The 20,719-nt window shown below is 34.3% G+C and overlaps 4 protein-coding genes across 6 annotated transcripts; 3 read left to right on the top strand and 1 right to left on the bottom strand.

Moving 5' to 3' along the window:
• Positions 1 to 808: 808 nt before the first annotated feature.
• On the top strand, positions 809 to 3,305 carry LOC146920528 (putative polyamine transporter At1g31830). 2 transcript variants are annotated; one of them, XM_085713956.1, is made up of 2 exons: positions 809 to 965; positions 1,477 to 3,305. In XM_085713956.1, the coding sequence occupies exon 2, from the start codon at positions 1,532 to 1,534 to the stop codon at positions 2,957 to 2,959; it is 1,428 nt and encodes a 475-aa protein (XP_085570082.1). In that variant the 5' UTR covers positions 809 to 965; positions 1,477 to 1,531; the 3' UTR covers positions 2,960 to 3,305. The 2 variants fall into 2 exon arrangements, with proteins under 2 accessions (XP_085570082.1, XP_085570081.1); XM_085713955.1 differs by having other exon boundaries at positions 1,487 to 3,305.
• A 1,804-nt stretch (positions 3,306 to 5,109) lies between these two features.
• Positions 5,110 to 8,212, top strand: LOC146920529 (uncharacterized). Of its 2 annotated transcripts, XM_085713944.1 has the most exons (5): positions 5,110 to 5,608; positions 6,015 to 6,110; positions 6,186 to 6,234; positions 7,211 to 7,336; positions 7,880 to 8,212. In XM_085713944.1, the coding sequence occupies exons 1-4, from the start codon at positions 5,279 to 5,281 to the stop codon at positions 7,297 to 7,299; spliced, it is 564 nt and encodes a 187-aa protein (XP_085570070.1). In that variant the 5' UTR covers positions 5,110 to 5,278; the 3' UTR covers positions 7,300 to 7,336; positions 7,880 to 8,212. The 2 variants fall into 2 exon arrangements, with proteins under 2 accessions (XP_085570070.1, XP_085570071.1); XM_085713945.1 differs by lacking the exon at positions 7,880 to 8,212 and having other exon boundaries at positions 5,112 to 5,608; positions 7,211 to 7,341.
• Positions 8,213 to 9,697: 1,485 nt separating this feature from the next.
• LOC146920530 (Ankyrin repeat family protein) lies at positions 9,698 to 12,388 on the top strand. Its single transcript, XM_085713949.1, has 2 exons — positions 9,698 to 9,903; positions 11,568 to 12,388. The coding sequence occupies exons 1-2, from the start codon at positions 9,761 to 9,763 to the stop codon at positions 12,223 to 12,225; spliced, it is 801 nt and encodes a 266-aa protein (XP_085570075.1). The 5' UTR covers positions 9,698 to 9,760; the 3' UTR covers positions 12,226 to 12,388.
• Positions 12,389 to 13,575: 1,187 nt separating this feature from the next.
• On the bottom strand, positions 13,576 to 19,815 carry LOC146920531 (protein NPG1-like). Its single transcript, XM_085713947.1, has 6 exons — positions 19,530 to 19,815; positions 18,820 to 18,993; positions 17,480 to 17,732; positions 15,916 to 17,126; positions 14,630 to 14,777; positions 13,576 to 14,336 (listed from the first exon to the last, which is right to left on the bottom strand). Exons 2-6 carry the CDS (start codon positions 18,973 to 18,975, stop codon positions 14,014 to 14,016), a joined length of 2,091 nt encoding a protein of 696 aa, XP_085570073.1. The 5' UTR covers positions 18,976 to 18,993; positions 19,530 to 19,815; the 3' UTR covers positions 13,576 to 14,013.
• Between the last annotated feature and the right edge of the window lie 904 nt (positions 19,816 to 20,719).

Genomic DNA, 20,719 nt, shown 5'->3' on the forward strand with positions numbered 1-20,719 from the left:
CAGGGACCCCTATTTATAGAGTTATCTGGGCGTTCTGGACCACATAAACTCTTGGTGAAATGTGGATCACACAAAAGAATCCAATGTTGAATCTTTTCGGATTTCAAAATCCGAACCATCCATCACCCTACAGGAAGAGCAAAGTTTCCCGTAGTTTCACCATGATCGTATTTTTCTGGAACATATAACCCGGAATCCATGTGTATTCCGGATTACATATTCCGAACTGCATCAGAAGCTTTTGGCCGGTGATCTGCACCACAGATAAAACGTTTTTCAAACGTTTTGGGCGGTGGTCAAGTTGAAAAACGTGTTTTTACACGTTTCTTGACTGTAATTATGGCTTCCCACCTATTTGTTTTACCCTCCCTCCCTATAAATTATAAATAGGCTTCATTTCCTCACAATTTATCACACCCTCTTCTCCTCTTTCTTCTACAACGATGTGTTTTCATCGTTTGTCTTTCATTGAAAGAGGCCTCTTTAAAAATTCATTGGGGTTATATGATCGGTTATCAGGGGTTTAATTTCTTTAATTTTTCATATATAAATATAAATAAATGTTGTTCCACCTGTTGCACGTTCCACTTTTATGTTACCGATCAAGATTTATATTGCATCTAAAACCACATGTATACATTTTTTATGTAGTAGTTTATGGTTTTTTAATTTATTTTGTGACAAATGTACAGATGATAGCATTTTTTTGATGACAAATGTAAGTTATAGTGTTTTTTTACGATCTAAGTGATAGACGACAGTTATACTACAGCTATTATCGGAAAGCCATTTTATTTCGCCATCGTTTAACTACCACTTCAATAAATCCAAACACATCCTTAACTCTTTTTCCTCTTCGATCCCACGTTGCCACTGCACACAACCATGGTAGTTTTCCTTCAACATCGGATTCCACCGCAAAAATTGTTATCTCATCGATCCTGACACTCTTCCAATTCTTTATGGTTTGTTCAATTACTCTCTTCTCTTCCAATTTGGGGTCACAACATTGCTTTACTTTTTCAATTGATTAAGTTTTTGTTTTTTTGTTAATTGTTTCAAATTGGTCTCCTAGATCTGTTTTTTATACCTTCATTTATAGTATGGTTTCTGTTATTTATTGAAACAAATCTTGTTCAATGATAAAATTCTAGCATGCCATATTGACCCTGTTTGGATAAACAGCTTAATTTGCAGCTTATAGCATAAAGGCTTATGTATAAGCTATTTTTCTATAATAAAAGATAAAATAAAGCAATTTGTTTTCGTATAAGATGTTTTCATAAGTTATCCCGAACAGATAAACTCAAATAAGCCAATCCAAGCAGGTCATTTTCTTATTTAAATTCAATGGATTGAGATTCAAATTCACTTTTTTTTTTTTGTTTATTTGTGTTATGTACGAGTATAGTCATGTACTTTGATTTGATGTTATGATTATGATATGATTCTAAGAAAAGAAGTAAACTTTTTTAGCTGGGTGCAGAAATTGAGGACTACAGCATATAATAGACAACAAGGTTCTAGTGCAATGGCAATGGGGGAGTTCACCGGGACCGGGAGCGAGTACGTGACCGTAGGTGAAATGCCTTCCCCAAGAGCAAATCACATGAGGAAACTTTCAGTTTTACCACTTGTGTTTCTCATCTTCTATGAGGTATCAGGAGGACCTTTTGGTGTTGAGGATACTGTGAAAGCAGCCGGTCCTTTGTTAGCTTTACTTGGATTTTTGGTTTTTCCGTTTATATGGAGTGTTCCTGAAGCTTTGATTACTGCTGAAATGGGTACCATGTTCCCTGAAAATAGTGGTTATGTTGTTTGGGTTTCGTCTGCTTTAGGTCCTTTTTGGGGGTTTCAGCAGGGTTGGATGAAATGGCTTAGTGGCGTGATCGATAATGCTTTGTATCCTGTTCTATTTCTTGATTATCTTAAGTCAGCGGTTCCGGCTGTAGGTGGTGGTTTACCTAGAGTATTTGCAACATGGGGTTTGACTATAGTTCTTACTTATTTGAACTATAGGGGTTTAACCATTGTTGGACTTGTTGCTGTTTGTTTAGGGATTTTCTCGCTTCTCCCATTTGTTTTCATGGGGTTTTTGTCGATTCCAGAAATGAAACCTGAAAGATGGTTTGTTGAGACAAACCTAAATGACGTTGATTGGAATTTATATTTGAATACACTGTTTTGGAATCTCAATTATTGGGACTCCATAAGTACTCTTGCTGGTGAAGTTGAAAATCCAAAGAAAAATCTTCCCAAAGGTTTGTTTTATGCTTTGATCCTGGTTGTTGTGGCATACTTCTTTCCTCTTCTGATTGGTACCGGTGCTGTTCCGGTTCAGCGCGAGTTGTGGACTGACGGGTACTTCTCTGAAATTGCTATGATCATTGGAGGAGTGTGGTTGAGATGGTGGCTTCAGGCTGCAGCTGCAATGTCAAACATGGGAATGTTCGTTGCCGAAATGAGTAGTGACTCTCACCAGCTTTTAGGAATGGCTGAGAGGGGAATGTTGCCAGAGTTTTTCACCAAGAGGTCTCGTCACGGAACACCTCTTATAGGGATTCTTTTTTCAGCCTCCGGTGTGATTCTACTATCTTGGCTTAGTTTTCAAGAAATTGTAGCTGCAGAGAATTTCTTGTACTGTATTGGAATGATTCTGGAGTTTATTGCATTCATAATGTTGAAGATCAGACACCCCAACGCACCTCGGCCATACAAGGTACCAGGCGGAACGACCGGGGCAATTATCATGTGCATCCCTCCTACAATTTTGATATGTGTGGTATTAGCTTTCTCCTCCCTCAAAGTATTTCTTATAAGCGTCATTGCTATGGCGATTGGTCTTGTGATGCAGCCTTGTCTTAAATTTATGGAGAAAAAGAGATGGATGAAGTTCTCACAGAGTCCTGAGCTACCTGATTTTGTCAATGGAGAGGACACTCAATCTTTGGTGCAATAAATTTGTGCTGTTTCAATCTGTGTCGATAATAATGTGGAAAGGTTGTACTCTTTATGGTCCTTCAACCATAACAGTTAAACTTGTCACCTTATCCAACACAACCACCATCAAAGGGCAGCTTTGTATTTCATGCTTTTGACACTTTAGCTATTTATCTGTCTGTAGTTTTTTTTTTGGTACCATCTATGTCTGTAGTTTTGTAATAGATGAGATGTCAGTTAGAAACTTGGAAGCTAGTATTTAGAATGTCTTTATTTTTGTTTGGTTCCCTGCATCAAATATGTTATGTATACAAAATTTATATTATTTTGAACATTAATAAAATGATGTTGAGCAACTTATTTCAGCTGCCATTGTGTAAATGTTTTCATATTCTTGTAGTTATTATAGTTAAGTCTTAAGATTAACTATAGTTATTGTACTAGAAGGGTTTGCATGTGTTCACAAATAAAAAGGGTGCACATGCTTGTCTAAATTGCACCAAGAGCTGTTATCATTATTTCTGTTCAAATGTAGTACTTTTTCAGTTTTGTTTGTGTAAATTTGAATGTTATTGAAGTAATGATGAGCTCAGACGCTCTGCAACGAAGGAATAGCAAATTAAAGGATAAACCAGAGTCAAGGAATCCCAGTTAGAGCCCTAAAGCTCCTAATCAGAGAGAAATTCTCCTAACAATTATCCATCATGAATTCAATCCCATGCCCTCTCTCTTGTAACCACATTATCAGAACCACCTGTTGACTTCCACTTTCTTCCACAGTATCATATGTCATTCTACTGAAAAAAAAAATGTCTACTTTTATGTTGTTTTATAATATTAATGAAGCATAAGATAAACATTTGTCCATTTTACAAGTTTTATAATATTTCGCTTCAACTAATAAATATAAGGAAACACGAGTTCAAAATTTCTGTTAACATTTTTAAATTTTAGAATATATCTGGGATTTTTGAAGATGTAAAAAACATTGTTTGTATTGTTTCTATAATTGCATTCTTAGTTTATTGATCATCTTCTCTCTGTTGCAATTGTCTCACTATATTAGTCTTCATCTCCTTATTTGCAATTTAAAATGAACAAAACTTTTAAAAAATGAAAATGAAAATATTTTGAGAAAATTAACATGTATTAGAATTTTGTTTCAAAAAAAAATGTATTAGAATTCAACTTTTCTTTTATAATTTTTTTTATAAAATATCACCTTGTATTTACTTTATTTTATTTTTTTAACTATTGTTATGAAGGAAGTTTCCATGACTGTTTAACAGTGATACAATATCCATTGGATACACGGCGAATGCAAGATGAATCTTTCTTTTTTATTTTAAGTACATAAATATATTTGACACTTGAAAATTTAACTTTGCAACCTTTGTTTAATGACACTAGAAATCAACATCATATTAAATTTGGTCAACGAATACATCAATATTGAGGAACTTATTAATCAAATATAAGATAAACTTACACATGGGAAATGTTATCTTGTGCCCTCAAGGCACAAGTTAAGAAGGCAAAAATAGAAATATTTTATTGGAAATTGTGCATTCAATATTCTTGAAATTTGATTTCTTATCTTTTCAAGACAAAATTTATTATTTAATTTCATTTTTAGATTCTTAACATGTGCCCTGAGGGCACAAGTTAACACTACCCTAAAAAAAAACCCATCATCTATTCGTTTCTTTTTTAATACATCATTTATTCATCTCAATTTTGTTATCTACAAACATAGCTAACAATTGGAGAAAATTTAGTTAATGAGGTTGTTAGTGAATTATATCAAATCTAGGTGTATCTTTTTTTTTTGTTTGGTACAAGGTGTATATTAACCATACTTTTGCACATCGTTAATACCAAATATTGCATTTGTTGAATTTTTAGAGTGTCTAAATATAATTTCTAATTTTTTATTGACATGTATACACAGAAACAATAAAAGAAAACTAACATTTTATTTTAACAAGAAGAAAAGAAAAACTAACATCTTCTAGCTTTTTTTATTCAAAAAAAAAAACATCTTCTAGCTTTTTATTTTCTTTTTTGGTAAAAATTGGATTTTTTTTATATATAATAAAAAGCGTATTTCTTTGTCAATTTTAAAAAATAATACCACTAAATAATATTCACTACTATTTTTTCTCCTTTGTACTTCTATTTTCTTTACCACTTTCTAACAAAGTTTCAAAACTGGCAAATTGCGATTATTATTATTTTTTCAAAAAATAAAATAATATTTCGCCACAATATAAATACCCGCAAATTTAACCGCGAAATCTAAACTTCAATTTGAATTTTCGAAAGAAGAAAGAATTCGATGAAGAAGAGAGGAAGAAAACCCAAAGTTTCCGATCTCCTCAAATCACCGTCACCGTCGCCGATAGCTTCTCCGGCGGAAAGTTCACCGAAATCAGCACTCTTCACGAGAACCGCTTCCACTTCCAAAGGCGTGAAGAGAGTCGCCGCCGCTCTTACCACCACTCCTTCTCCACCACGCACCACTCACAAAGCTCCAAACAACATCTCCGATCTCAAAAGCCTCGCGTCTTCAGCTATCGACGAACTCAAACGCCGCATCGATCGTTCTCACTCTGAGATTCTCAAAGATCTCGAAGCTTCTCATTCTCGTCTCCATAAACGTTTCAAGGTTTCTTCTCGTGCTTTCTTGAAATTGATCTATTCTTCATAAATCCTTGATTCTTATCTGAAAACACTTTGGATTCTGTGATTTAACGGAATATTCACATTAGCAGGTTCAGATCTGATTAAGTAGATAATTAGATTAGTCTGTTTGACGAATTTTGATTTAATCGAGATAGATCTTAATTAAGATTAATCCCGTGATTTATTCTTCCGTAGTAGAATCAGATCTAGTTTACGAGAAAATGGAGATAATGCAAGTAGATAATTAGGTAAGTAGATTAGCCTAGTTGATGAATTTTGATTTAGTTAATAGATCAAATGTTATGAAATTTGTTTTAATCGAGATAGATCTTAATTAAGATTAATCGTTGATTTTTAACTGTGATGTTGCTAATTTAAGAAGTTTATAGATGCAGAGTCAAGGATGTCAGCAAGCGATGGATGAAGCTGAGAAGGATTACAAGAAGTTGTCTGAACGGATTACGGAAAGTCGAGAGGCGATGAAGGTTATTAATCCTTCATTAACATTCAAAAAACTTGATTAAGATTTAAGAGACTAATACATATGGTTATTTTTTCAGGCTTCTTATGAAGAGTTCATGGCTGAGGCACAGGCTACTGCAAATCGTGGTATGCATAGTAGAATCAATTTCAAAATAACATAGTGCTTTTGATCCAATTTATGGTTGTTATTTTATACTGCCTAGTGCCTATAGTATTATGTTATATAGCATCACTGTTTTGTACTAATTGCTTTGTATGATAGAGTGATGATTGTTTTTGTAGAAATTACCATTTGCATGCTATTTGTATGTTTTTGTGGATGTAATACATGAGAAGAATAAAACATAGGCTTAATTAATGATTTGGTCCCTTAAGTTATTTGTTGGTTACATTTTGGTCCCATAAGTTATTAACGTTACAATTTGGTCCCATAAGTTATTAACGTTACAATTTGGTCCCTTAAGTTATTTGTTGGTTTCGTTTTGGTCCCATAAGTTATTAGAGTTAAGGGAGTAGTTTGGGACCAAAACGAAACCAACAAATAACTTAAGGGACCAAATTGTAACGTTAATAACTTATGGGACCAAATTGTAACGTTAATAACTTATGGGACCAAAATGTAACCAACAAATAACTTAAGGGACCAAATCATTAATTAAGCCTAAAACATACATGAAATAAAAGGAGTGACTTAAAAGCTATATAAAACAAACACTGACTCGGACACGATAATGACATTGAAACGTGGACACCGGTTACAATTTAGTCAATAGAAGTAATTAAATACAATCACGTGTGACACACTGTCAATCTATATTGGTTGTGCTATGTAGTTTAAAAGTCAGACAGGTAGCATTCATTTGATATTTGTATTACAATGTTTTTACTGATAAGCATTCATTGATGACTATGCCAGATTTGCTCTTTTTAGAGGATGGAAACTAGAATTTTGTTTTGTTTGGTTGATGTGGTAAATTACCTGCTCATTGTTCAACATATGCTTGTATTGAGATGTCATATCTCATAATTGTGAATTTCAGCATACATGCATATAAATATTGCATTCTTTTGATGCCTAGTCATTTTCATTCAAAAATTTCAGCATGCAAAACTTCTATAAATGAGCTTTCGCAGAAGTATGAGAAGGCTATTGATTCTCTTCGAAACCGTCATGGGATTTCATCAAATTAGCTATATCATTTGGTGGGTGTGTACTGATTACTTTATGGTAAGTATCAATTCTTGGTATCTTTCATGGTGTATGGGGATTACACTGTGTCTGTGTCTATTTATTCAGCGGTTATGTTTTTCAATTCTTGATTCCTTGAATGATTGCATGCATATTTTGTTGAAATATTCACAGAGCTCCCAAGCATCACAAATATTTTTATGACTGATTTGACTAAATACAAGATTAAATGATAAAATCTCATTTATTTTCTGTTTTATTTCATTTGTTGCTTTCACATTCCTGTAAGTGAGATTTTGAAGTAAAACAAATATTGCAAGTGTCAGTATGCAGTATAAACCTTACCACCAAAACTTATTTTTTGAAATTAATGAAAAAATGCAGCCATGTCAAGGATATCAGCATTCTCATACAGAGCAAATTTGATTTGTTTGTGCCCTCTAACTATTTCTAGTTTATAGAATCTTGTGATTATTCATTCAGTATTAGTTCTGGGTGATGGATTTGTGCACAGTATCATCTAAATTTAAAAAAAAAAACATTTGACTACTGCTATCTAAAATTACAAATTTTGATGTTCAGGAAAGATAGAAGAAGAGTTGCCTGGATTCTGGAGGGCCATATGGGTGGATTAAAAGGAAGACTTATTATCCAGTGGTTTTATATTTTCAACTTCGTTTTGTTATTCTCATATACTTCTACATTGCAAAAGAAAAAAAAAATTAGGAAATACTTAGTTCATTATTAGTACTGTCAAATATTAGGCTGTTGCACCACCAAAAAAACAAATACTTGGCTGTTGATAATTGTGATCTTGTTGCATGTAAGTGTATGTAACTATTTGGAGGAAGCAAGATTGAATCTAGATTTTGACCTGTTGGATGTTTTCGAATATAATTGATTTTGTCTCGATAATTGATTTTGTGTTAAAGCTAGAACTTTGAGCTTTTGCCTCTCTACAATTGGTTTTTGACCATAAATCTATTGTTCAACCCACTTTTAAATGAATTATGAATATGTCTAATTTTAAGAGAAAGGACCAATACCTTAATTAGTGTGCCCATCGTGAATCTATTGTTATTTTAATTAATTCAGGGTTTATCTTGTGTACTAACTACTTTAAATACATGGTTATTCTAAGCCAACCCAAGGACTAATTTGATTTCATTAATATGAAAGAAGGATTAAACGAATATCAGTGGTTAAAATACAAGGATGCAGTTGATAATAATCACACTTCATATTTCATCTTCAACTTCTTGCCATTGATCCATTTTATGGTTACACATGCTTAGTAAAATATTTAAAAAATTCAAACAAACATTATTTCTATCAAATACTTAATCACTCTAAGCTCATTTTCTAACAATGAAATTTGTTTATCAACCTTGTCCTCCAAACCTCTTCATTGTCACTTTCCATAACTATTGAATGAAACTTTTCCATCAATCTTGACTTGTTTAATGACCACCCCATTGTTTTTAAACTATCCTATAGTTCTTCAGCTTACTTAACTCATGCAAAAAATTGCAATTATATGGAAAATCAATGAAGACAAAAAAAATCATAACGTTAAACAAGACATGCCCATTTTTTAACAAATTATTTGGTTACAAACCCAAATAAAATATGTTTGACAAAGTCACATATTTACACAAAATTTAAAGAGAAAAAAAAATTTAAATAGTGTTAAATGATTGGACTAAATTACTTTTCTTTTAATTTTTTTTCATTTGTGTCCCATTTCCACAAACCTTTGATAAAAGGCATGTGTAGAAATATCTTCTTGGATTCTTGGATGTATTGGTCTTTCTCACTATTAGACATGGAAGTTCAAGATGAAACCCAACTTTGAGAGCTATTTTTGAACACACAACCATCATCCATCATTTTGATTTGAGTTTGAACAAATTTTGTGGATTGTGGATTTTATATTAGCATTTCAAATATACAAAATTAAAGAAGAGTCGTTGTGCAACGATCATAAATAGTAAAAAAATTTCACTTCTCAAAAATTTCGATCAAATATGTTCTTATAAGCTGACTTGAAATTTCAGTTAGTAGTTAACATCAAACGTTAGCACTTTTTAACGACTCAACTTAACAATAAACATAAGGGTCTTGCTAACCAGTGCCCTAAGGGTAATGGTTAAGGATTCCATTAAAAGAAACTTTGTCTTGAAAATACAAGTCTTTACGTTTTTCTTAACAATAATTACACCACTTTCGAAGCAAATTTACTTATTTTAGTACTTTAACCAATGCCCTAAGGGCAAATGGTTAGCATTCTCCTAAACATAATTGATTATTGATTTTACAACATTGAGGACATTATAGTCATTTCAATTAACTTAGAAAACGAGTAGAAAAGAGCATGTTTTGGTTTTTAGGACAAGATTTGGGGGCAAAACCGCGAGAAGAGAAGAGAAGAGAAGGAGAAAAAGGAACACTGAGCAGAAACAGATGGGTAAACCAAATCCACAGAAATCAGGGACCGGCGGCGACCTTCATGCGGCGGCAAGGTCCGGTGATCTGATTGCAGTTCAGTCAATTTTGATTTCAAATCCTCTGGCCGTCAATTCCAGAGATAAGCACTCCAGAACACCGTATCCTCAATTATCAACGCAACCCTAACTCTTTTTCGTGTCATCATTTATTCAATTTATTTCATTAGCTTTTATGTCTTTACAGCTTGATATTTCATTAGCTTTTATGTCTTTTCGTGTCACGAATGCAACTCTTATTTCCAGCTTATAGCACAAACGCTTATCATTTTAAATGCTTAATTATGTATAAGTTGTTTCTATAGTAAAAGGTAAAATTAAGTTTAAATTGTTTTCGTATAAGTTATAAGTTGCTTTCATAGTATCTGTTTGTTACAGCGGTGGAAGAGGCCTGTACCCACGTTTTGGCAAAAGCTACAATTTTAAGCTTCCTAAAAATCACGGTGGGTTAGCATTGGGAAGTGGTATTTATGCTCCCACCACTATACCAAACAGGCTAATAAGCTATCTTTGAAGACTTATGAAAATAAGCGGAAAATAGTTCCCTCTTAAAAAAAAAAAAAACGGAAAATAATTTATGAATAATGTCATAAGCTAACCCACTTTCTCAAGGTCTTAGGATCGATTACTTCCGATGCCAATTTTGATGAGCTAGTCCATACAGAGCCTTGCGCTAGCTTTAAATGGGGCTCTTGCAAGTGGACGGTGGGATTGAACCCCTCAAATTAATCGACCCTTAGACCGGGCTTTCAAAAAAAGAACAATATCATAAGCTATTTTCATAAATTCTCTCAAACAGTCTCACAAAACTTATGTCGGTCGATAAACTCAAATAAATCAATCCAAATAGGCACCATTACATGGTTATCATTAATGGCAGAGGTTTAAACCAAAAGTTTGGGCATGGAGGATCTAATCTTAGTTATGAGTTATGACATAGGGGAGTTTGGGCTCCCCCAGATATTTTAAAAGTAATGTATATATTTCTTTCTAAGGTAGTTGAGTTCACCCCCACCACCTTAAACATGGAGCAAAAAGCAAGAAAATGAAAATCACACATGAAGGGATATGGTGTTGTGCTGGTATAAATATACCTTAGAAAGAAACATGCATATTATTGTAAAAATATCTACAGGAACCCTAGCTCTCCTATGTCATAACTAAGATGTGCCATTGGTTATCACCCCCAATTTTGTTACTGTATATTATTCTCTCATTGTACTGAACTGAAATGCTATTTATCTGCTTGTTAGGGTATGCTTGCATGATCCTGAGAATTAAAATTTTCTTGTAGATATGAGTTGTGCTTCATGTTTTGCTTCTGCGTGTATGTGTCTATGGATAGTTGACTATTTATTCAGTTACATGATTGTGTTCTAGAGAGAAAATAAGGAGGAAAACTTTATCTGGGGTGAAGTTACTAGATTTTTCTTTGGAATTTTAGCATTGCAATACTGTTTCTTCAACAATCACCTTTGGACCATAGACTACATTTTACATGATTGTATTCTGGGGAAAATTGGAATTAAGGAAGATAATTTAGTTTGGTAAAGTTAGTAGTAACTGGGTTTGACTTGGGAATTCTAGCATTGTCATATTGTTTCTTTAACATACATATTTGGACCATAGACTATATTTTAGATGACTGTATTCTGGGTATATTGGGAAATAAGGAAGAATACTTTATCTGGGCGAAGTAACTGAGTTTTTCTTGGTAATTCTAGCATTGCCTTGTTGTTTCTTTAACATCCAAATTTGAACAATAGACTACATTTAGCTGCATTTTCTGGGCAAACAGAAGTAGTCAGTTACCTCTGCAAGAATAAAGCTGATGTCGGTGCTTCTGCTATGGATGATATGGCCGCAATACACTTCGCGGCACAAAAAGGACATTTAGAAGTTGTTCGAGCTCTGGTTTCAGCTGGTGCCTCTTTCAAAGCCTCTACTCGGAAAGGCGTGACTCCATTACATTTTGCTGTTCAAGGTTCCCATCTGGAACTTGTCAAGTACTTATCCAAGAAAGGGGCAAGTCTCACTATCAAGACAAAGGCAGGAAAGACCCCATTGGATCTTGCTACCAATGATGAAGTCCGCGCCTTTCTAGAGGGATTTGAAAAGTCAGCTAAGAATGGAGAGTCAAAGAACGAAGATAAAACTGAAGGTTCCGATCCAAAAGAAAACGAAGAATCCGATCTAAAAGCACCTGAAGAATCTGATCCAAAGGCATCATCCTCTTTAGGCTCCGAAGGTAATTTGAGTAGTGAACCTCCTGCAGCTACTGTTGATGAAGAAAGTGGTGAGAAAGAGAAGAGGAAGGGTAATGAAGATGATGAAAGGGAAAACTCTTCACAACCGAAAAAGGCGAGAGTTCAGCTAAGCCATCTCCAAAGTTCAGATGATGTCCAAGAAGAAGAGACCCTGTAGGTTGGTAGAGGCATACTAGAATGGATTTTTTTTTTATCAGTCTGTAATATACTAATAGTATCTGATTTATAATCCCTTTGTTGGGTTGGTAGATTGGGCCATCTAATGACTGTTAATGACACTTTTCCTGAACTAACACAATATTATCATTTGATAATTTCAACTCTTGTTGAGTTCCTTTTAAGTAGAAATCCTGAGTGTATGTTTTGCTCTTGAAGGTAGCAAGTTTTCTGTTTTTTCTCTCTAAGCAATTAACCACGATGGAATGAGTCTTCAGTAGCACAGTTTTCATGCACTAACTTCGTGTGTGTTTGGAAAAATTCAATTCCATGACCACACCGCACGTTTAGTGTGAAGCTAGTGTCTGGAGCTTCTAAACATCACGTTGGTTTGTGCATTGAGACGTGAGAATTAAAACTCTTAACGCCAAACAAAACATTGGCTTCATTGCATGCATAAGCAGGCATTTGTGTACATAGGAGTAAATATTCATTTTGGTCCTTAAATGTGAGGCATTTTCAAAATAGTTTATGGATGTATTGATGTATTTAAATGGATCTCATTAATCAGTTTGGTTCTCAAACGTTTTATTCAATAATTGTTTGGTCTTTGGCGTATCTTTTGTTAATCAATTTGATCAATAAAATTACCAATAAAAGACACACTTGGCAACGATTTTGTAATCTTTATAAATTTAATACTAGTATCCATGCTTCACATGTTTCAGGACTAAAATGACTATTTACACGACAGTCAATACTTATGGGCACCCCAAAATGCATATGATAATTAATTATTCTTTAAATAATTAATTATTCTTTAAAAAATTCAAATATTCCAATTTCCAATGCATTAATTACATGCATTTTCATAATATACTTACTATTTATGGTCCTTAAAGAATGCCCCGGGGCACTCATTAACATTTCCCATTTTAAAAATATACATTATTTAACTCTTTTCTTTCTACCTTTTTCTAAATGTGAGTGTGACCAACAGTATCCAAAATCTTGTGTCAACCCAAGACTTCCTCTTACTCGACTTGTAATATACTCCCTCCGTCCCTTAATGTAACCCCCCTTTGCATTTTTCACATTTCTTAAGAAAGGTTGTCAGTGTAATTAATGTGTCTGTTTTATGTATTAATATTACTAAATTGTCCTTTGTTTGTATGTGTATTAAATTTGATTATTCATATTTGAAGACAAGTTAGTAGTATTAATTAAGGGTATGTTTAGGAAAAAAGTAATAAATGCATCTAGTAATTTGAAAAGGGGGTTACATTTAGGAACAAAAATAAAATCAAATGGGTGGTTACATTAAGGGACGGAGGGAGTATAATAACAGAAATTTACATAACAGCACTGCTGGTTACATTTTAATATAACTCATTTCAAATACATTTATCCTTAAAGCCTTGTAAATCTAGCCAAAAAACTAAGCACATAATTGAAGATAAATGAATCTATACTCTTGCAACATGGATACTGCTCGATTAAGCGACATAAATTTACAAAGTTGAGCAGCTACTGAACCACATTAAAATCTCTGCCGATCAAAGTTCTTTACAACTCATCCATTCTCACTTTATTTCCTAAATAATGTTTCACTTTTTCTTTTAGCCTAGTTTGTGATGACAATTTTTTTTTTCTTTTCAAAAATAGGAAAACAATTCCTAAAACTGTTTCTATTGTGTCTCCTTGAACCCAGATGATGTATTAACCAAAAATCATAATGGTATAAATCTCACTGAAGGCTGCAGAATCAACCATTCCAAATTCCGAATATTCAAAGTATGGTGCTGAAACTTTCGATGGGATCAAATTCTTCCAGCATGGAAGCTGCCTGGAAGCAGTCCGCAGCATCACCCATTCGGCCATCATGCTTGTGAATTAATCCCAAGTAATACCAAGCCATACGATTGGTCGGTTCGATTCTAAGCGCATCAGACAGCATGCTTCTCGCAGCAGCAGGCAAAGCCTTTGAGCCCATTTTATGAATCGAAGCACTCATTAAGATTTTGCTTGGAACATGGTTTGGTTCAAGTAGTATAGCATTAATAGTAGCGTTGAGAGCTTCTGGATTTTGCCCGCGTCCTTCAAACAAAATACCTGGTATAGAAGAGTATAAAAGAATATATAAGTATATAGATATAAATATCATACAAGTTGATAATTCTTAGCTCTTGGCTTCATTTTTTATGTGCTATCTCCACATCCTCGATGAATGTGGCTTTACAAGTTTAAACATTGATATTTTTAAAGATTATAACGCACATATCTAGCACTGGCCAGTCATAAGCACTTTTCTGATATGGACATGAGTTTTGAAAATACGAAATCAAATCTATAAATTCAACATGCTAGAACGAAAAACTTAAACAGCACAAAGGATTTAGTCTTGCCTTCAGTGCGCAAAATTTCTGCAGAGTACTCCTTCAACTCTCTGGCCTTTTGCAAACAGATTTCAGCATCCTTCCAACGAGAAAGGCTGGCATATAAATTTGCAAGACCATGCCAAATATCGAATTCATTAACTTTATCATCTTCAACCTAGAAAGAGTTGAAAAATTAAAATAAGAATGATTTTGCAGTCAGTAATCAACCAGTATCTCAAATTTTCTTTTGGTGAGGGAGAGGCAAAACAAAACCGAAAGAAAGAAAGAAAGGATACATCGGTAGGAAATATTAAAGCTTAAGAACAACATAAATGGAAAAATACATGAAACAGTTTTCTTTTAATATCTAACGGTCTTTTATTCCAAAAGTAATATAATGGTTCATTTGTGTTCAAAATAACAATTCTATCATTCTATGAAACAACTTTATTTTAGATCTTCAGAAAATAAAATATTTAGCCAAGAGAGAAGTAACAAAACAGCTCTATTTGTTGAGGTTGTTCCCCTTTTCTGAAAAGCAGTTGTTATAATTTTTTAAGGGAAATGTTAACTTGTGCCCTTAAGGCACATGTTAAGAATTCCACTAATAGAAATTATGTATCGGAAATTGTGTTAATTTATTGCTCAAAATGTTTAATATAATCTTTTTTCAATAAATTCTTACCATTAATGCTTAACATGTGCCCTAAGGGCACAAGTTAACATGACCCATTTTTTAAATCGCAACAACCAAAGCTTTACCCCACTATGTGGGGTCGGCTACATGGATCAAATTACGCCCTATCATAAACCATTATTTTTCACTGCATCCAGGTGATGATGCAGCGGCCCTTTCTCATTAGACACTGCACTCGAGCTATACAGCGCATTGCTTCTGGGCAACGACCTAGCATTCACACTATTTTGTATTTGGTTCATGTCATAGAGATTCGACAAAGTGTTACGTTGGTTGTTGAGGCCTAACACAACCCTCTCCTTTTACCCGGGCTTGGGTCCGGCAATGTATACCAAGGCTAACATAGGCAAGATTTTTTTAAAACTCAATCATTAATTAAAAAAGTACTTTCACTTTATATAAAACTACAGACAAGCTTGGCCCTATGAGGAAATGCAATTCCCCCAGGACGTTTATTGAGCTACTACTACAGTCTAAAGCAAAATCCATTATGATGAGATTGAACTAATTAAATGAAGAAAAAAACTTATCATAATCTGCTAAGCTCACATCAATGTTTCACTCATATTAAATTAAAGAATCCCTCAAAGAAGATAAGTAGATGGCAGAATCTTACCTTTGAACTATTTTGGTAAGACCCAAAGGATTTCCTCTGGGCTTGAACCAATGCAAGAAGGTAGCGATAGGTTTCGATAGCATCCATCGGTTTTGATTGGGCGATCTTCAGCTTCGCTTTAAGCTTAAGCAGAGGCCCCTGCTCCCATCTCACAGTCTGATCTAAAGCAGCATCTGTCACCACTTCAGCTTCTGGAAATCTTTGTTGTGCCGACAAAATCAGAGCAAGCAATATCCAAGCTTGCACTATTGAGCCACCAGTTTCGTTGAAGAAATGCCGCGCAGACCGCAAAGCAGCGGTGAGATTACGGTGCTCAGCGTACTGAACCGCCAATTCAAAAATCAGATAAGAATTATTTTTCTCCAATCTAGTTGCCTCTTCCAATGACTCCAGAGCTTTGGACTGAAACCGAGACCTCTCGAAGTCAGAGGAAGCAATTTTAGCTTGCTTTCCAAGACAAAGTCCCAACATGCGAAGAGCAACACCCTTTAAATGCTCATTTGGACCATGAGCATTCTTGATTGCCCTCTGCGCATGGCTGACTCCCTCACCGGCAAGATAGGTATTCTCACAGCAGATCTTAGCAGCTAATAATAACGATGTAAGGTCATCTGGTCGTTCGTGTTTGTGCAAGGACTTCCTTAGCAGATTCAAAGCACTGACATTTTGTCCGGCAGCACAATGACATAAAGCTAAAGAATTCCAACGATCGATACGATGGTATACTCCAGGCATCAAGTCTTCAAATTGCATTGCTAAAACGGAAGTTTGGCTACATACGGAAAGTGCAAAAGTTAGGTGCTCCATGATTGAAGGATCCCATTTTATCTTACCATGACCAAACTTTCTTATAAGAATCATTAAAAGCAAAATGGCCTCTTCGAGATTATTTTTAGGCACATAAGAACCATCAACCTGAACTGCTAAACTAGGCGGACTTGCCTCCACACCACTGTACAACAGAAAAACAACAAATGATTTCTGAATTCTTGAACAGCAATCATTATCAAGGTTCCATTGACTAAGAAGGGCACGCCTATAAGCAGAGATTGCCTCGTCATAGCAACCTCCTTGTTTCCAAAGCTCTGGAAGGAGCTCTACTGCATGGCTGACTATCTCTTGCAGTTTACCGTCCACTTGAAAATCAGGTATGCCCTGATAAAATATCTTCTCAACAGCATCAAGAATACGTTTACAGTCATTAGCAGCTTCTGCAAAATACATTAAATAAGTATTTCAATGTTTGACATCTGATTCAGAAATATCGAATATAGCATTACTACCTATGAAGCAGTGACACAACCCTAAACTGACACCTATGGGTACTAAGTTAAGAAAATAAAAGTGATCGAATGTAACCACACGTGTCAGTGTTGTGTTGATGTCGGACACGTCGAACACCAGTCGCGTTCGATCTGAAGTGTGGTGCTAACTACATTATTACTATAAAGAGGAATCATCTCAGAAGATAAAGTAAGATTAAGAAAGTAAACAGGTGGAGAACAATTTTCAACAGTATTCAATACGAACAACTATTTTAGAATTAAAAAATAAAAATCAATACCAGCAAATTTCCCCAGTTTTTGTTGAGACTTGGCTTTTAAGTAGATGGCTTCAAGCACCAAAGTAGCAGCATGCTGAGAGACTGAAGAAGGTGATTCTGTGCGAGTACGACCTTTTTTGACAGGCGATTTTTCAGAAAACGAGGGTTGCAACCGTTGGATGGCAGCATGGAGGTCGATCCCATCAAAGACACGAAGAGCACCTTCTACATTACCTCTCTGATACTCCAACTTCCCAAGAAGAGCCCTTGCTTCCTGTTAAAGTTTCAAAAGAAATCATGGGCAAAAACTTAGACATCTGATCCATTTATCCAGAAAATATGTTGTGGAAGATCTTGAAAAACAAATTTATCAGGGATACCTTGCATTGGTTTTACATATTTGTACCAACTATTAAGGTTCGTTTCTTCACTTGGCACATTTATCAAGTTTCAAATCCAATTAGGTAAGCAAATCATAATCTATAGCATAGTTAATGCTTACGTAAAATACAATCTCAGCAGTGAATGCATTAAAAGAAAGAGAAAAAAGTTTACACTCATGAACATGGAATTTTTATTCTTTGTGAAGGGAGTACTATACTATAAGGTTTTACTCATATTTAAATAAATTTATCACCTAATTGTTTGGTGTTAAAAATGACAACTTAATTGCTATATTAGCTAAAGAAGATGGGCATTAAAAAGTTTCAATACTGAAGTTTAATATTTTCTTTACTAAAACTTTATTATTTTTGTCCTCATTTCTCAGCCAACTCCAAACTCATACCATCAAAAAAGACAATCCTCATAAAAAGGGTTGCCTGGTGCACGAGGCTCCCCCCAAAGGGGATCTAGGGAGGGTAGATTTACGCGTTACGCGTTCTTACTCCCGCATGCAGAAAGACTGTTTGAAGACAGCAATTTTACTGCCGCGTCAATGCTTGCCCTCAAACAAAAAATTTGGGCTGTGCAAAACGTAAATGAGAGATAATAGAGCCCAAACAGCCTGAGGACAAAAACTTCTACAACCCAAAGAAATAGTTAATGAATGGCAGGTTTGAACATATTTTCAGCAGAAGGTTCAGAGAAAGGACCAAATTCTTCTACACTAAAATTATGGTACTAGAAAAGCCTTGTGTCCTCCGAATCTCAAACAATTCATTATTAACATAATTGATAACCTTGCCACTTGTTTCAATTGATTGCTCCAAAATGGGTATCCATTGTAAGACAACATAATGGAACTAAAATAATTATCAAAATGAAAGTAACAATCATATTTTTTTTTAAAAGGCAACCTAGAAGGGGAAAAAACATGGCAGGCACAAACTAACAAATTAAGTGATCATCAACAAACTAACCTCAAAATTGAGTGACAACCCTTCTCGCAATGCAGATTCTGCTTCTTGAATATTTCCTTCATCGAGCTTAGCCTCAACTTCTGATGCAGCCATGCGGCTTCCATTTGCATGAACCTCTCTAACCGACAACCTTTCATGCTCACCAGAGGACTCCATGATTCATCTCCCCACTACCTGCACACAACCACACTTTTAACATAAGTTTCACACTTTCTTTGTCCCTTTGACCCTTCAATGCCACTGCAAATTCATCATTCAAATTTCAAAAATTCAAAAAAGCCAAGTGCATGTTTGAATTGACAGTGTATTTGACATAATCACATTGTGTCACCGTGATTCCGACAAAAGCTACATTTTGGAATTTCAAAAAAATCACCTTGCCACCATGATTTTATCAAACTCACCGTGATTCCAAACAAGCACAGAACAAAATTTCATAAACAAAGCGTTTGGAAGTTTCAAAATCACAAAAAAAAAAAAAGTTTCTCCATTTCCCACGGTAACGGATCCAAACAATGTCTAAAAGAATTTCAAATATCCAACAAAACTCATTATTCATGAAATGGGGTTCCATAATAACACAAAAAGAATCAAACTTTAGAAACAAATTCAAAATTGCAAACAAAAAATCATTGGGTAGAAAAAATTAGCAGATCTTGGAAATGGAAGAACAGAGATAAAAAAAAAAAAGACATGATTTAACGACTAACCAAAGCAACGTGGAGACGGAGCAATGGTGAGAGATGCTGCAAGAGTGAAATCAAACAAGATCTAAGGGACACTTGGTTGTGATCAGCATTGGATCAAATCTTTGCGTTGAAAGAAGTTAACCTATGTTGTTGTTGTTAATATTTGTGTTTGTTTTTGTTTTTGTTTTTGTCTTGTTTTTTGAGAAAAGAACAAGACAAATGAAAAAGAACAGAAACGTAAGAGTAGAGGTCAACCGCTTTCACAGCATAAACGCAGAATCTAGTGAGAATCTGCACAAAATGGAATGCCAAAAAAATGTTACAAATAACTTATAAATTGTCAAAAAAAAAAAAAACTTATAAGTTAATTTATTGTTGAAAAGTTAGCTCATAGATTATGGTTGAAAAGTTAATTTATTAAAATTAAAATGTTTGATAAAATATTTACATAAGAGATTAAATGACATGTTTGTTTGATTTTTGATATTGACATTTTCTTTACTTAATGTTTATTATCTTTTTAAATGTTTTAATTTATTTCAAATTATTTTCATGTCCAAAATAATGTTTGATTTTTGATATTGACATTTTTTTTAACAGAGCTTATTTAACTTCATTATTTTATAATTTTATTTAAAGTCAAATACATTTTAATCATAAACATTTTATAAAAAATTGAGATTTTTTTGTTTAACTAAATTTGCTTCACTATTTATAGTATATTTTATGAATTCAAAAAATGAGGCAACATGTCCAATATACAAATCAAGAGCAAGGTAAAATAAAGGTGAGTAAGATGTGCAAAAAGTATTAAATTGTATGGAATTTAACGGATTTAACCTCTAAGTAGGATAATCAAAATTAAATAAGATGTAGTACGATTTTAACTTCCAAAATGTTTAGATTTTAACCTTTTCAGATAAACAAGAAAGTTGTTCTTTTTAGTTATGAAAAATTCTCCTGTTATAATCCTTCCAAATAATAAATAGCAGGGATATCCAAATGATGTTATAAGCTAAACTAGAGTTCTTGGAAAAAACCATCAAGCCCCCAAAACTACATAGAATGTGGACCGTCATCACATTCCTAAGGGCATGGGAGCCCACCAAAGAAGGCTCTAAGCCCTCCAGAAAGGCCTGGGCGCCCTCCGGAAGGGCCTGGGCGCCCTCCAGAGGGATTCCTGAGCCCTGGCGCGCCCCCTGAAGGGCGCC

This window comes from Medicago sativa, chromosome 5 (genome assembly GCF_051527215.1).
Source record: "Medicago sativa cultivar Bolivia chromosome 5, Bolivia_mono, whole genome shotgun sequence".
NCBI classification, from domain to species: domain Eukaryota; kingdom Viridiplantae; phylum Streptophyta; class Magnoliopsida; order Fabales; family Fabaceae; genus Medicago; species Medicago sativa.